Source organism: Phalacrocorax carbo, chromosome 21, assembly GCF_963921805.1.
Source record: "Phalacrocorax carbo chromosome 21, bPhaCar2.1, whole genome shotgun sequence".
NCBI classification, from domain to species: Eukaryota; Metazoa; Chordata; class Aves; order Suliformes; family Phalacrocoracidae; genus Phalacrocorax; species Phalacrocorax carbo.
Window position 1 is genome coordinate 6632662 of NC_087533.1, and position 14517 is coordinate 6647178.

A 14517-nucleotide genomic window follows, 5' to 3' on the forward strand; every position below is an offset into this window, starting at 1 on the left:
ACGAATATTGGTGCAGAAACATGGTTGTAGTGCAAATGTCATAGAAGCTGTAAGAATGACATACTACCACACCAATCATGAAGCTAAGATCACTTAAACTTTTGTTTGATCCTTTCCCAATTAATTATAGTAATGCTTAGTAATCCTTGAAGTTGTTTTGTGTGACTTTGTATTACTTTGTATTTTGGGTATTAGTGTAAACCAATGCAGATAGTTTTCCTAGTTGAAGTGCTTCAAGATTGTTTTTTGGTTGCTAGTGTCACACTAAGTGTTCCTGGGCTTTGAATCTCTATATGCTATTTTGAATAGTACAGAATAGGTCTGTTGTTTTATGGTCTCACTGAGAGATGACCAAAGTGGTAAGAAGTGAGATCAAGCGTATTCAGTGACTGAAAAGACTACAAAGCCTATGCCAGTTAAGATCAGCAGAGCTTGTCCTGAAGAGAACAGCAGGAGCACGCAGGGCAACTGTGTGTGACACACCTCTGCTGGTTGTTCCAGCCTTAAATACATGTGAGAGCTGCTCTAACCATGTGAATCCAGTAACCAATTTATTTAGCAAAAAGACTTCACAACTGTTATTGCTGTACCTTGAGGCACAATGAATCATAAAGCATGTATGCATTTATGGTTCTTTTCTACAGCTGTTAACGTACTCCAGTACACCTTGTGTATTTACTCTTTTTTTTTTCCCCCCTAAGTTTGGTGGTGTTAGTATTCCTTCAGGCTTCCTTTTCTAACATGCATCTTCTGAATACATCTGACCTATTCACCCCTGATGATTAGAAGGTCAATAAAAAAACCTCATCATCTAAAAGTTAGGATTCTCATTCTGGGCTTTTGTTTTGTTCTGTCATCTGTGAACACAAACTGGGCAGAATGCAGTCTTTAAGGGTCTGGCTTGGCAACTGGCACTGTGATAAACAATACCCGTTTTCCTTTGTGAAATGCTGCTGTAGTTGTTTCTGCATCCACCAATTCTGGCAGATCTAGTTGTAATTTGTATTTTTCAGGGACTTCAATGGTTATGTCGTCCTAAACAAAGAAAATGAAAATATTTGATTAACTATTTGATGATTACTTTGCAGTGAGCATTTCTAGGAATTTGATACTAGACAGAAAACACAATGTTATTCTTTCTGCCATCTTACCTTTGAAATTCTCAGGTCACACTCAGAAACAGAGCTAACCTTAGGCAATTCAACTTTGAGTTCAATTCTGAGTGGTTTCTTGTTTGCATCCTTCACGGTGATCATTTCATAAACAGGGGCATTTAGCTTCTCTGACATTTCATTACTGGCAATTTCCTCTATCAGACGCCCTTTAGACTGTGTCACGCTTTCTTCCTTCAGGAGCACAGGACCGTTGCTGCAGTCCTCGGCTTCCATAGTGTGTAGCAGCTGATCAAGTGTCAGTTCTTTCAAGAAAAATAAGTTTTTCACACATATCGCTCGGTTACTAAGAACTGTAATGTTATGCCACTTGGCAAATATATCGCTAAAGCTTCAACAGTAATTAATTGTAATTAGCAATTTTGTCAGCTGAAGACTGTTACTGGCAATTTCTCCTTTGTCTATGATTTGCTTTTACTGCCGATGGGACAAAAGTTGTTTTCAGATTACTACTTACAGCAGCAATTCCTTTTACTCAGGTTAGAGCAAAGGAAAGTTAGCATCTCAAAGGATCAAACCCTAGCAGAGTTCCCATGTTTAGTGGATATAGGAAAATGGGAAATTGTTATTCCAGTGTCACTACAGTTTCTTAATTGTAAAGCACCAGAGATGACTGCAGATAGGCCAGCAGGGTTAAACTGATGATTGGTATAACCACTGCTGCCTTATTCTGAATTCTTAGAGAGAAGCATTTGGTTTATGCTTATGGAAAGAACTGGGGTTAGAGCGATAAGGCCTGAGAAAATTTTCTGGAGATTCTGATAGGTCCTCAAAGAAAAGCGGCAACAGATCTCTACATACCTTTCTTTATGTTCTGACTGAGCTGCGGAGCTGGCATCTGCCTTCCTTTCAGGCGTTGCTGCATTGCTTCCAGGCTTCCTTTCAATTTGAATGATTCGATGGTGTACAAAGGAGAAAGAATAAGGTCGCATCGTTTTTCAACAACTTTAAGTGTCAAATGGATCAAGTGTTCCATTTTTTGTGGGTTTTCTTCTCCCCTCTGAAGAACATCTGGGTTATATGCAACATCTATAATACTGTAAAGGTCTAGAGAAAAGTTATGTGTCAGAATTGTTGCTATGAAACCACGTGCTGGTGTTTTTTATAATCCCTTGATTTAAAAGCAAAGGAAATTAATTTATAGCTTCTGGGCAGAGAGCAAATTCTATCAACCTCGTCTAGAAACGACACCTCTCCGTGTGCTGACCCTGCAGCCCCTCTGTTCAAGAAGCATAGGAACATGATCCAAGGGGCCATGAGTGTATGTGGTCAAAGAGATGCCTGGTGACTATATTCCTTCCAGGATTTAGAGGCGTCCAATTTTTGTGTTTGTTCAGCTTTTTATCAAAAGGGAGGGACTCGGAGCCCTTGCCGCCCCCGCCCCGAGCTGGCTGCGGCACAGCACCACGCGGTGTAGCAGCGGGGATCTGCGTGAGTGCCACGAGAAATGCATTCGGGCCGAGGCGCACCTCTTTCGGGACGTACCTCCTTCGCCAGGCACCTCTTCAAGCGGCCCGGCACTGACGGGCGTGGGGTCAGTGGGGGCCGCGGGCGCCGGAACCCTTTTCCACCCGCAGACGTTGACGAACAGCGGCCCCCCGACCGCGCCCTGCAAGAGACCGAGCCGCGCTGAGCGCCCTGCCCGCCCTGGTCCCTCCGGCCCACCGGTCGCCCTCGTACCCGCTCCCGCACCCGTGCGGGAGCCCGAGCCCCAACCCCGAGCACACACCGCGGGCCGGGCCCGCAGGCACAGGTGAGGCTCCGGCGGGGCGCGGAGCCGCTCGGCCTCGGCGCGCTGCTGCCGCAGGAGCTGGCGGTAGGCCTGGGGATCGTTCTCTGCCATGTCGTCCAGCAGCGACCAGAGCTGCGCGACCCGCTCCAGCGCCGCGCCCGCCATGGGGACAGCCGTCGCCTAGCGACGGCAACCGGAAGTACGGCGCTCTGCGGCTCCGCCCGCCCACCCCCGTTCTCCTCGGGGAGCGCTTCCGGCCGGCAGCCGAGGGCAGGCGCGGCCTCCCCCGTCATCTCCCTGTCCGCGGCCTCCCGTCCGCGGCGGGGCCACGGGGTGCCGCTGGGACCGCCGAGGGCGAGAGGATGTCCCGGGTGCCGGTGGGGAAGGTGCTGCTGCGGAACGTCATCCGGCACACGGGCGCGCACAACAAGGTACGGCCGGGGCTGCCGGCTGCGGCGGCCCCTCGTCCTCCCTCCCCGATGCGGCGGCTCCTCCGCGTGGCTTCGCCCCGTCCCCGCTTCCGCGGGCGGCTCTTGTCCGCGGGCCCGAGGGGGACGCCCTGGGCATGGCCCGGCGGTGCCGTGCGGCGCACGCGAGGCCCGGGGCGGCCGGGGTGCCTGAGCTGGGACCTGCCGGTGCGGAGGGCAGGTGCGCCTTTCGGAGAGGAGAGGCGCCTGTTGAAACCAGCTACGTGAACACGGGTAGTCTCACTTTCAGTTTGACCCCGTCTTTCCTGAGTGTGGGGACGTGTGTATAGGTGCATACCTATAAAGTTTGCTCTGTGACAAGCCTCTTCTCTCAGGACTTTCATTAAAATTATGATGTGTCCTTTTAAAACCAGCAAACCTTCGATAGTTCGGGGGTTTTCTTTTCTCTTGCTGTGCTGCTTATGTACTTCTACTTGCATCAGAAAATTTGAACTTTGTTAATGTGTACAGTCAATATTTTAGTGTGAGATTAAAAAAGCCCCATTAACCTTAGCAAACTAATTAATTCCTGACATAATTCAGCAGGTCCAACTCATTCATTTCATATGGTTATAAAATCACTCAGTTACGGTCCGTGTCCATAAACATAAATCTGTGCCAAACCACTTAATGTTGCATGGTGTGTTTTTTCAGCCTGTAGTGTAACTTCTCATTTTGGCTTGGTCCTTCCCAATGATATTTTTATACTGAATTCTCTAACAGCGCTTACATTTGGGATGGTAATGAATGACAAGGTAGGGTAGCCAGAACAGCTGACGTAGAAAAATCAGGTAAACCACTGTTTCTGATGCCGTTATCCTTATGTGCTTTGTTAGAATTTACCATCAAGAGATTCTCTTTTTTGTTACCTTAGTTATAGCTAGGAAATATAACTTGTTTCAGTATGGTAGGAAAGCCTGCTGTGAATTTTGTTAGCAGGAGGGTTGAGCTAGGAGCTGATGTTACATGGTGCATGTCTGCAAAGTTTCACTTGTTTCCTTTCTGTGACTTTCAGATCCAGGAAGAGACAGAAATGTGGAAAATAAGGGAGTGGGAAAAGCAGACAGAAGAGACTTACTGGAAAAGGCAAAGCAGGATGCTGTCAGACACCTCCAGGTGGGTTTTAGTCATGTGGAGGAGATAATTGTTTTGACTTAGTTGCTGAAGCCTTTTGTGTTTTAACACTTTAAGAGCATTCTGTGGTGACTATGTCTTCACTATATATGAAGACTACGTACACTACAGATGTATTTATTTTCTCCTTAAATAGTCCCTGGAACGAGGTCAGGCCTGTGCTTAAGTCTGACCTTTTATCTCTTTGTCTAGATGTATAGTCTTCAAAATACAAAATTAAGTAGGCCGGGCTCTCAGAAGCAACAGGGTTAGGAAGCGCTTAAGTAATATGTCAGAATGTTTTGAGGAAAGTCTAACGTATTGCCATTCAGGTTAGCAGCAAAAAAAACCCACCTATTGTGGTGTGGAGTCCTGCACTGTTATAACACACCAGTATTGACTGCTTCTTTTGTGGTATGTGTTAAATCATTCTGACATGCCAGAGGATCTCAGAAGCTACATGAAAACAAGCTGGATTTGGGGGTGGTTTGGGTTTTTGTGGGGTGGGGGGAGTGGAGCTTACTACTCTGAAGACTGTGAACGTTGCAGGAAGTGGTTTTAGTATCTTCGGGGAATCCACCTTTCAGTACACGGCTGCTGCTTTGCTCAGCAAGTGTGGCATTTCAAGTGAGAAGCAAAATTAGAGTCACTGGCTTATGAGATCACTCAAAACTGTTGGTGCTTTCTGTGGATTTGGAGTCTTAGTCCTGGTACCTGATCAAATTGCAATTCTAGTAAGTCAGACCTATTTCTTCAGTTTCCCCTTTGCTGCTTTTACTAGCCTGTGTCTCACTGCATATTGTTAGTCTGCTCCCGCAGAGTATTCTCGAGGAAGATAACTGCATTTGTTTTGACAGGAAAGATAACACCTTCCTCTAATTTTACGCTGTGAGCATCTCTGTCAAGAATTTTGTGGTGCACAGAGGCCCACAGAAAGTTTTGAAAACCAGCATTAGCTACTCAACTGGTTTTGTGAGAGCTGTTAATGGTGACTGTCTGTTAAAATGATAGCTGGTCTTATAGAGGGCCATCCAAGTCTTGCTGGAATTTTGTTCCTCTTGCTGGGCTAACCCCTTGCTCAGAAAGTTACTCCATCAGAGCAGACAGCTGAAGGAGAACTGTTCTCTTTCTGCAGCAGTCGGATGCGCAGTGATGGCTTTGATGAGGAGGGCCACAGGGCTGACTGGAAAACAAAGAACTCCCAATTTCTTGACCCCGTCGAAGATGATCTCCTTAGGACCCGATCCTGGAATAAAAAGCTGTATGAATGTGAAGCCAACATGCCAGACAGGTCTGTGGGGGAATGTTCGGTGGTTATAACTGTAATTAAAACACCTTGCTGGAGTGCTGTGACAAAAAGTTAGTATATTTGACTTTTCCGTACTCCTGTAAAATAACCCTTGATCTCATTTTGAGGACGAATAAGTAACATGCACAAACTTTTGCAGTGTCACAGAATACTTGAGTTCATCTATAGAGTGCCTAAGTCAGTATGCAGCAAAAGCTCAGTGCTAAGCTTTACAACTAAGCTTAGTATTTATTACTTTGCCCAAGGAACTTAAAAAAAACTCTTGAGAAATGCAAGTTAGTGCTCTCCAGGGTTACTTAAAGAAATGTGAGTTGTAAGTTGTAGTTTTCCCTAGTTAGAAACGGAGAAGAGACTGAGAACATAAGGTGTATTTCAGTGGTACCAACCAAATCAGTCACATGTCCTTCCTCCTTTGTTGGGAAGGTTCTGATAGCCCTTTTTCTTTGCTATCTAAACTCATGTTCATTCTGTGGCTCTGTCTTTTCAGAATTGTATCTTTTCCTTAGACACCTTGTCTGTTTCTAATAGATGGTTCTGCTTTCTTACAGGTGGGGTCACAGTGGCTATAGAGAGTTGTACCCTGAAGAATTTGATACAGATAGGTAAGGCAAGCAGGCTTACTAATTGTCATAATTTTGGCTGGGATAGAGAACCTTACTTCTGTCAGGTTATGCAGGGAATTTTACAAACTGAGTTTTAAGTTTTGAATAAAGATCAGCCTTAAATGTAAAGCAGCACTGTTTATTTACAGACACCCACTGAAAAAATACCTAGTCCATTAATGTGGTTCCCCCTGGTCTGAATCTTAGGAGAGGATTGCATCTTTTATAGTAATTAGACATTCAGCTTTAGCCTGAGTTACTAAAATGCTATGAATCTGAAAGGTCTGTCTGGGCCAGCACAGAGCCAGAGTAGTAGCCTGAATCCAGATCAGCTCAGTATACACCCTCATCAAATATTAGCTGGAGGTTCTCCTTTCCGTTGTAGTGTACTTGTATTTTCTGCATTTCTCCTTATTTGGAGAATATAAATTCTTGTAGTACCTTGGAGAGTGGAGACTTAGCTGTAAAATAAGATCTTAGATAGAATTAATTATTTTTAAACTACATCTAACAATCATCAAGTACAATATTTATCAGGCCTACAGATTTCAAGTAACTTGCTATAAATGAGTTTTCATCACTCAGTGGCTTTAAGTAAATATCGTCCTCAGTTCTGGCTCAAATACCTTAAACGGGGTATTAACGGGGTAAGGTAAGGACCCCAGCTGTTAATAAGCACTTGAAACAAAAATGCAGCTACCTCATCTGCCAAAGCATTTGCTTCCCTGCTCTAGCCAAATTAATTGACAGGCTTGCTTAAAACTTTGAGACAGAAAAGGCTCAATTGCTATGTGCCTGCCTGTCTGCTTCCTTTAGGTTGTTCTTTGTTCATTTTACAGTGACCAGCAAGGAAGAGATGAACAAAATAATATCAATGGGAAGAAGAAATCTCATCTGGGAAAACAAACTACCCGTGAGTCGCACAAACGGAAAAAAACAAAGAAATCACACAAGAAGAAGCAAAAAAAGCGATCACACAAAAAGCGAAAGAAAAAGAAAAAGGAGCAGGGGAGAACGTCATCAGATTCTTCCTGGGAGAGTGAGTGCTCAGAAGAGGAGACTTCAAGCACCCGGAAAGGGAAACACAAGCACAAGAAAAAGACCAGGAAAGTGCCTGCCAGGGAACCTACCTCTTCTTCTGGGCAGGAAAGTGACTTTTCTCATGCAAGCAGCCCAACCACCAGCAGCTCTGAGGACAGTGAATCTGAGAAAAAAGAGAAACGGCCCCCAAAGAAGAGAAAGAGAAGCCACAATTCTGTGTTAGAGAGGCACAGTGAAATACCAGAGAAGAAGAGCAAGAGGAAGAACTGGAAAGTGGCTGCTGATGAAAAATCGGAGGATAGCTCAGATGAGGACTGATGAATCTAGGCTGCAGCTCAAACAATAAGGTAGAGAACAGAGGCAGGTATTTATCTTTCAGCACTGCCCCATGGTACAACTTGTTTCAGCACTGTGGTTTATACACATCCTGCCAACCCACAGTGGCGAAACTGAGCCTTGGTAGGTGCCCCTCTGCTTTTCATTGACTTGACATTCAGAAAACCACGCGAGCAGCTGCCTGCCTCACTGGTTGGCTAGTCCTGCCAACTGCAGACTCTTTTTCTGTGACCAGGTTGACCTCTGATGCACAAAAATGTTGTAGGCTATCTGCAGGGGAAAACAGGCATGTTTGCACCACTTTTATTTTTTTTAAATTAAGTTTTAACAGATTGCTTTTTTGGGTTACCAAATCAATGACCAAGAACTTGCAATAGGAGAGGGGAAAGACAAGAAGTGTGATGACAGGAAATGTCACTGGATTTAACCCTACGGTAGCTTTGTCTTCCCCTCCTACAACAAAAGCAGACCTGTGTGGTGGCATGCACATGGTCAGCTCGACCCAGAAGGGAGCATGAGGGAAGACTCTCGTTCCATGTGAAGGTGCAGTAATTCCTTCCATAATGATGAAGACAAGACACCAGTGCGTTTGCTTTAGACTTCTCTCCAAATCCTGGCATGGGCTGGCCGCTGTGTCTACCTTTCCTTCATTCTCTCTAGGGGGATGCTGAAACTATTTACAGAGAAGCCTTGGTGGGTGTTGTGTTCTGTCTCTGGTCTGCCCAATGTATTATTGGAGAAATTGGTATTGGGCTGTTCTCCCTGCAGTTGAACAGCCAAGCCTTTTAAAAAAATAAATAAATCCAGACACATTCAATGCTTTTGTCATTGTTCTGGAGTAAAGCCCAGGGACAGAGCACAGGCCTGAGAAGACTAGGTGGTCCTTGTGTTCTCCCTGTGCCACGTGCTTCTGCCTGATCCGAGCAGGTGGCTCTGGAGGGCGTAGAGGAGATGAAGGGAAGCTGGAGTGGAAAGCAGCCACTGGGGAAATGCGCTGCGCTGATGTGAATGGTGCCTGTTGGTGACCGAGCACAGCTCCAGCTTTAGTCTACACCTGGATAAGTACAAAACTGTTGATGCCCCTAGGTCCTCATTCCAAGTCCTGCTCACTGCCCCTCTTTTCTGCTGGCTAATGCAGACTTGGAGAAAGCCGTGCTGCATGCAGCCTCAGCTTGCTTTCAGCTGCTGGCTCCTTCGTTGCAGTCGCTTCTCCGTCGGTCCCTCGTGCAGCAACAGTGCAACTGCTTTATGTACCTCAGAGGAAACGTTCAGGAAGGTGTATTTTGTATAGCTCCCCTCGCACAGAGGCTTCTAATTAGCAAACGCGCGGGTGAGGAGGGCCTGGATGCGCTGCGGCCGCTGTTGCGGCCCTCCGAAGCAGCGCTCCCGCCCTCCTCAGAAGCTTTTGCCCGGCCGCTGCTGCGTCGGGGCCGGCCCGGAGCTCGCAGCCGCAACTCCTCGGGGAAACGGCTCCAGGCCGCCGTTTCTCCCCTCTCCGCCCCGCCTCGCCCCCCGCAGCAGGGGCGGCCGGGCCGCGCCGCAGCCCGGAAGCGGAAGGCCTGCGGCGGAAGCTGCTTCCAGCTCCGGTGCGCGGTGCCCTTGGGCTGGCCGGGGACGATGGCGGCGCTGGGGCTGCTGCGGGCGGGGCTGGCGCGGCCCCGCGGCGCCCAGATGGGTGAGTGCCCGCCGGCCCCGCGCCTTGCCGCCCCGTCACCCTGCCCGGCCCTGACACCCCCTCCCCCTTCTCTCCGCAGCTCTCCTCGGGAGGACCCTTCTCCGCCGCCCCGCCGTCCTCGGGGCCGTCGCCCATCCGAGCGCTCCGGCTCGGCAAAGCCACAGTCCCCCGCAGCGGGGCCACGGTAGGTCCCGCGCCCCGGGGCGGCCCCCGCCGTGTGCGAGGAGGGTGGGGGTTGCTGTCTGCGTGTGCCCCCTCGGCCCCGGGGGTGGCGCCGTGTTTGTCAGGCGGCCCTTAGCCGTTATTTCCCGGCCCTCGAAGAGATCGCTCCGGCCCAGCCGAACGGCGCGTTCTTCGCCTGCCCGTTATACCCACGTCTGATCAGGGATGCCGGTTTTTGGAGCCGGGTGGTAGGAGATTTGCCACGGCGGGTGCGAGTAACCAAGGGCAGAGCAAATTGACCGTGGCACAGGCCGTTTTTCGTTTCGTGGGTGGGGTAGGGTCAGTGACGTGACCACAGTGCGGTACCGTCACCAGTGACAGTACTCTTCTCGGTTGGTAGCACGGCTGTTGATTTGCATTCTGCCCGGCTCTGATGTAAACCAAGGTATTTACAAAGACTTTACAAGGACTTTACACTGTTTGAATGGGAAACTGACATTTGTGACCTTGGTATCAACGTTGTGAATGCTGCAGGTCTTTAAGTAGGAAATATCAACTGAATGTTAAAAAAGAAAATCTCTGCTTATTAACAAAGGTGGTAATTTTTTCAAGTGTGGAAAAAGGTTGAAAGGTATTAAATCAAGATTTAACATTTCTTGTGGTTCAGTAGCACTGCAGTTGTGACTTCTTTCTCAAACAATAGAGCTTTTGATTCACTAGAGGTAATCTGAGAAGCCTCATCTGCAGGCAGAGAGTATTTCTTAGATTGTTTTTTCCTCTCTGCATGTGGTAAGACTACACAGAGGTGTTGAAAGATAACCGTGCCAAGACCAAGTTCTGGTCTGTCAGTTGCAAAATTAAATATGAGCAATGTTGTGACAGGAGCTTAGGGATGTTTTGTAGCCATTAGTGCAACTTAGAAGCGGAAAAGATGGTGAAACACGTGTAAAAGAAATTGGCTTAAACACAGCTAAGCGGTTTCCTTTCTATTCTGGACCTCATATTAACAACAGACTTCATGCACGTGCTATGAAGCGTTCCTAGCTGTGGAGTTCTACATGGACAGCTTACTATTCCACAGCCCAGGTCCCTTTCATGTGTTACTTCAGGTTCCTTGCTTTCCTTACCTTGTTACTTTTCTAAATGTCTTTTTCTGTGCAAAAATGAAGAAAAACATTTGCATTTTGGTTTAGATGGATGGATAATATCTGTGTGTTAGGTAAGCACTTTGGGGTATTGTATTATGTCACAGAGTCAATTCTTGATGTTTTCAGCCTGGGCTGATGTTGACATTCTGGTTCAAAGTAGTGATTATGGTGCTAGGGTTTTGGTTCGCTCCAGAACTTTCTAGATATTTTTTTTCCTCCCAAAATAGTATTTGCATGCTTCTAAAGAGTAAGGGTCTGTTACAGAGCTCCCTAAGTGGTATTTCTGTTTCTAGAGACATTTGTTACATGGTTCAAATTGTACCCAACTGAGTATCAATGGAGGATTGAAATCCTTTGGCCTTCAGTCTGCTTCTAGCCCATATATCACTGTGATGGTCCCAGAAGTTTAATCTGCTATTTACAGTTAGAAATAGCAATATTGGTTCCTGGGCAGAACTATGCACAGAGTTATCACGATGTGCCATTTACTGGAACTGGTAGTTGTGTCCACCGGGAACTCAAAAGGCAGGAGTGCAGGAGTAGTAAATAGTACGTAACAGTCAGGAAATTCACCAGACAAAAAGGCTTTGCCTTCAGAGGAGCTTCTTTCCTGTGATGGTTGACTTGGGCCTGAACCGCAGGTTGTGAAAGTAGGACTGGTGTTTGTTTTGACTTTACCTGTTGAACTTCTATTCTTTTGTAGTAAAAGAAGCTTCTCTTTCTTAGCAGCAGGAGAGAGAGGAGTACTTAAAATTAACATTTTAGACATTATACAATAGATGTCTATTCCATAGCAGTAATTCAAAGGCATCTAGGTTTTGCTTGCATGAAAGTTTAGTAATCAGGTCAGAGAAAACGCGTAATTGTGTGATGCTGATCAGCATGAGGTACCTGTTTTTAGGGTTACAGCACTTCAAACAGGAACTCTGCACTGAAAAATACTTCTCCTTACAGGCAGTTCCAAGGCTGCATCTTTGCACTGGACAGGTGAGCGAGCTGTCAGTGTCCTCTTGCTGGGTCTCCTTCCTGCAGCCTACCTGTATCCTGGACCAGCCATGGACTATTCACTGGCTGCAGCCCTCACTCTCCATGGCCACTGGTAAGCACAATAGGTCCCTCAGAATTTAGAATGAAGTCTGATAGTCGGGATGGCTCCACGCTGTAGGTCTTAAGTCTGTATATGGCAGGAAGTCTACTGACTTATTTCCTGATCCAGTGTAAAGTGCCTGGAAAGAGATGCAAACAAAGTCCTTACTCCAAGTTCTGTGACAGTTTTGATCTTTGACTAGTTGTACCATGGTCTTCCTTTGTCACACTGTTCTCTCAGTCAGAAGGTAGGATACACATTACTGTTAAGGAATCCATAAACATTCTCTAGTGTTCTTCTACACAGTATCTTATCTTAGGAGGACTTCCTTGCCATTGGCTATGCAGAATCTTGGATGTTTTTATCTTGTAGAAAAATCAATGTTGTATGAACAGAGGGAAGAGAAACAGGACAGATCTATATAAAACAAGTTGTTATTCTCAGGTTCTGTGCTGTGGGCTGGCTTTGTACGTCTCAATGGTGATGAGATCCTACATAATGAAGAGTCCATAGGAAATATTCCACTAAAGAAGCTGAGACCTTGATCATGATTTTCTCCATTTCTGGGAAGTGGATGCTTGCTTATGTTCTTCTTAAGTGTACTTCTGCTGTGATCTTTAATGTGAGTAGGCTAGACAAGTCGAGTTAGGAGTGGATCCAGCTGCATGGTTGGCCTAACTGGGAGCATTTATATTCTTGAGGTGATACTGGTTTGTAGTTCATTGTCACAGGGATAAAGCAGATAAGCAACTTCATGGTACTTTGGGATGTCAAACTGTTTTCTTAAATCTCAGTTTTGCCTGCCTGTGGAGCGTTTCTTCACTTGTTTGGTATGTGCGTGTTGGGGCCGGACTGGATGTGACCATGTGGGAAAATTCCAGGCAATGGAACAGGTTGTTGCAGGTAGATGTGTTGAAGTGGGTTCTCTGGATGATGTTTTATGTCAGTGCACACACATTTGATTCTTTAGTGAATGTCTCTTGTTGACAAAAGCATCACATCAGGATTGTAGAAATCCCTTTTCCATAAACAGGGTGGGGATTTGCCCCCTGAGAAAAATACTTTGCTGCTTGTTTGCAGCTCTGCTTATAACTTTCATCAGAGTGAATTCCTCCCCCACTTGCGTGGGGTTTTTGTTCTCTTTCTGAGCTGGAAAGTTTCTCCAGTATTAAACTCTTATCTTGTAAAACATTGTCTTAAAAACCTAAAGGTGTTCTGATGTAGGAAAATTCTTCTCTTGTACTTTCACAGGTATGCAGTGCTAGAATATCTTTAAAAGAAAAAAGATGGTTTGATTGCCACAAACGTTAATTTGATTGCCATAACAGATCAGATCATCCCTCTGGTAGCTGAGCAGAAACTGCAGAGAAATATTGCGTATCATTTTGAGGAGTTTTCTTTCACTTTTTGCTGTGTTTTTCCTTAGGAAATCTTGTCCTAAAATTTGTTGGAAATAGCGCTTCAGATATTTAGATGGCTATCAGTCCAAACATTAACCCGTCAGTAGACTTCCTCAAGATACCTGAAGCCGTGTTTATCTTGTACCAGTTTTGCTGGCATGTAATAGTTTTCTCTGCCCAGTGAAGCTTCTGTCTTGTGAGCTAGAGTGTGCGTCTGCCACACATCATCAGCTATTTCTCACAAATCCCTTCCTTGTTCCCAGGGTCACAGGTCTTTTGCCATAAGGACTTTGTGTGAATGAATTAGTGTGCTTTAAAGTCACACACACGATTTTCTGAGAAGTCTTAGCATGGCTCAGTCTTATTGTGCCATGCAAAGAAAATCCCTTATCAACACTACAGTTGAAGGGCAACTAGTGAATACCAAGTTGAGTGTGCTTTACTTATCTGCACTTTGGAAGGCTTGAAGTGCGGGTAAGTGCTGCTTGCACTCCTGACCTTATTCCACTGTGCGATTGTAAAAAATAGCTGTAATAGTTGAGGAGCAGTTGCCTTTCAGCCTGCTTCCACTTTCTGCTTGTCTTCTGTGTATCTAGGGGTTCCTTGCACCCCTTTTCTCGCTTTTGACATCCTTATGGTATTAGAACTCCATCTAAGTGAAACTGAGCCCAGTGTTCACTTGCTGTGGCATCTGCTGCAAGGCTTTGAACCTTGATAGGTCACTAGTGTGTCTTAATTTGTGGGACACAGGTCCTTTAGCTTCTGGCTAGACCAAGGCAAAATCCTAGGAAGAAAACAGTTGCATTAAATACAGTTCTCTTTTTTACCAAGTTGACATCTGTTGCAAATATAATTATACTTTTGGGAAGAGAACTACCATATTAGTTTAATAGTGTCCTCTGTCTTCCTGTTGCTGGATAGTTTAAATCTGGACAATAGTTTGCTTCCAGTCCAACAGATGTAGAAAATAAACCAGTATGCTAATCTTTTGCCACTATTTTCTAATCTACGTGCTCATCCCAGAGTCTTCTGTGCATTTCTGGCAATGGCTGGTCTCAGAGCCACACCTTGCTGTTGAAGCAAGGATATTTCCTGTTACTTTTCTTCAGTCTTTGGAAGTCAGATAAGCTGCCCACTGTTTCTTGGAGGCAGATTCTGTTGTTTGTTCTGTGCTCAACACCTTGTTTCCTCAGTACCATCAAGAAAACTCAGGGCCATTTATTATTTTAGTAGAATATGTGGAATGTTCTTTTGTTGTTTTTTTTTTTAAACA

The 14517-nt window shown here is 45.8% G+C and overlaps 3 protein-coding genes across 7 annotated transcripts in view; 2 read left to right on the plus strand and 1 right to left on the minus strand.

Moving 5' to 3' along the window:
- Nucleotides 1-534: 534 nt before the first annotated feature.
- PIH1D2 (PIH1 domain containing 2) lies at nt 535-3122 on the minus strand. 4 transcript variants are annotated; one of them, XM_064470883.1, is made up of 5 exons: nt 2902-3121; nt 2658-2781; nt 1974-2219; nt 1152-1417; nt 535-1035 (listed from the first exon to the last, which is right to left on the minus strand). In XM_064470883.1, the coding sequence occupies exons 1-5, from the start codon at nt 3067-3069 to the stop codon at nt 889-891; spliced, it is 951 nt and encodes a 316-aa protein (XP_064326953.1). In that variant the 5' UTR covers nt 3070-3121; the 3' UTR covers nt 535-888. The 4 variants fall into 4 exon arrangements, with proteins under 4 accessions (XP_064326953.1, XP_064326956.1, XP_064326954.1 ...); XM_064470886.1 differs by lacking the exon at nt 2658-2781 and having other exon boundaries at nt 2853-3122; XM_064470884.1 differs by having other exon boundaries at nt 1974-2051; nt 2658-3122.
- A 17-nt stretch (nt 3123-3139) lies between these two features.
- NKAPD1 (NKAP domain containing 1) lies at nt 3140-7900 on the plus strand. The gene is made up of 5 exons (XM_064470887.1): nt 3140-3335; nt 4387-4487; nt 5620-5775; nt 6342-6395; nt 7235-7900. The coding sequence occupies exons 1-5, from the start codon at nt 3267-3269 to the stop codon at nt 7752-7754; spliced, it is 900 nt and encodes a 299-aa protein (XP_064326957.1). The 5' UTR covers nt 3140-3266; the 3' UTR covers nt 7755-7900.
- A 1405-nt stretch (nt 7901-9305) lies between these two features.
- Nucleotides 9306-14517, plus strand: part of BCO2 (beta-carotene oxygenase 2) — a 47202-nt gene continuing 41990 nt past the window's right edge. The window contains exons 1-3 of one of the 2 annotated variants that reach the window (XM_064470880.1): nt 9306-9447; nt 9527-9631; nt 11712-11856. In XM_064470880.1, the coding sequence (XP_064326950.1) occupies nt 9390-9447; nt 9527-9631; nt 11712-11856 (308 nt within the window). In that variant the 5' untranslated portion in view covers nt 9306-9389. The remainder of the gene's footprint in view (nt 9448-9526; nt 9632-11711; nt 11857-14517) is intronic. The other variant, XM_064470879.1, reaches the window with a different exon arrangement.

Coding starts and splice junctions, on each gene's coding strand:
- PIH1D2 (XM_064470882.1), bottom strand. CDS start 3,069: ATGGCGGGCGCGGCGCTGGAGCGGGTCGCGCAGCTCTGGTCGCTGCTG. Junction 2,220..2,657: donor AGAGGTGCCTGGCGAAGGAG/GTACGTCCCGAA, acceptor ACTTTTCTCTAG/ACCTTTACAGTATTATAGAT. Junction 1,036..1,151: donor GTGACCTGAGAATTTCAAAG/GTAAGATGGCAG, acceptor TTCTTTGTTTAG/GACGACATAACCATTGAAGT.
- NKAPD1 (XM_064470887.1), top strand. CDS start 3,267: ATGTCCCGGGTGCCGGTGGGGAAGGTGCTGCTGCGGAACGTCATCCGG. Junction 4,488..5,619: donor ATGCTGTCAGACACCTCCAG/GTGGGTTTTAGT, acceptor CTCTTTCTGCAG/CAGTCGGATGCGCAGTGATG. Junction 5,776..6,341: donor GAAGCCAACATGCCAGACAG/GTCTGTGGGGGA, acceptor GCTTTCTTACAG/GTGGGGTCACAGTGGCTATA.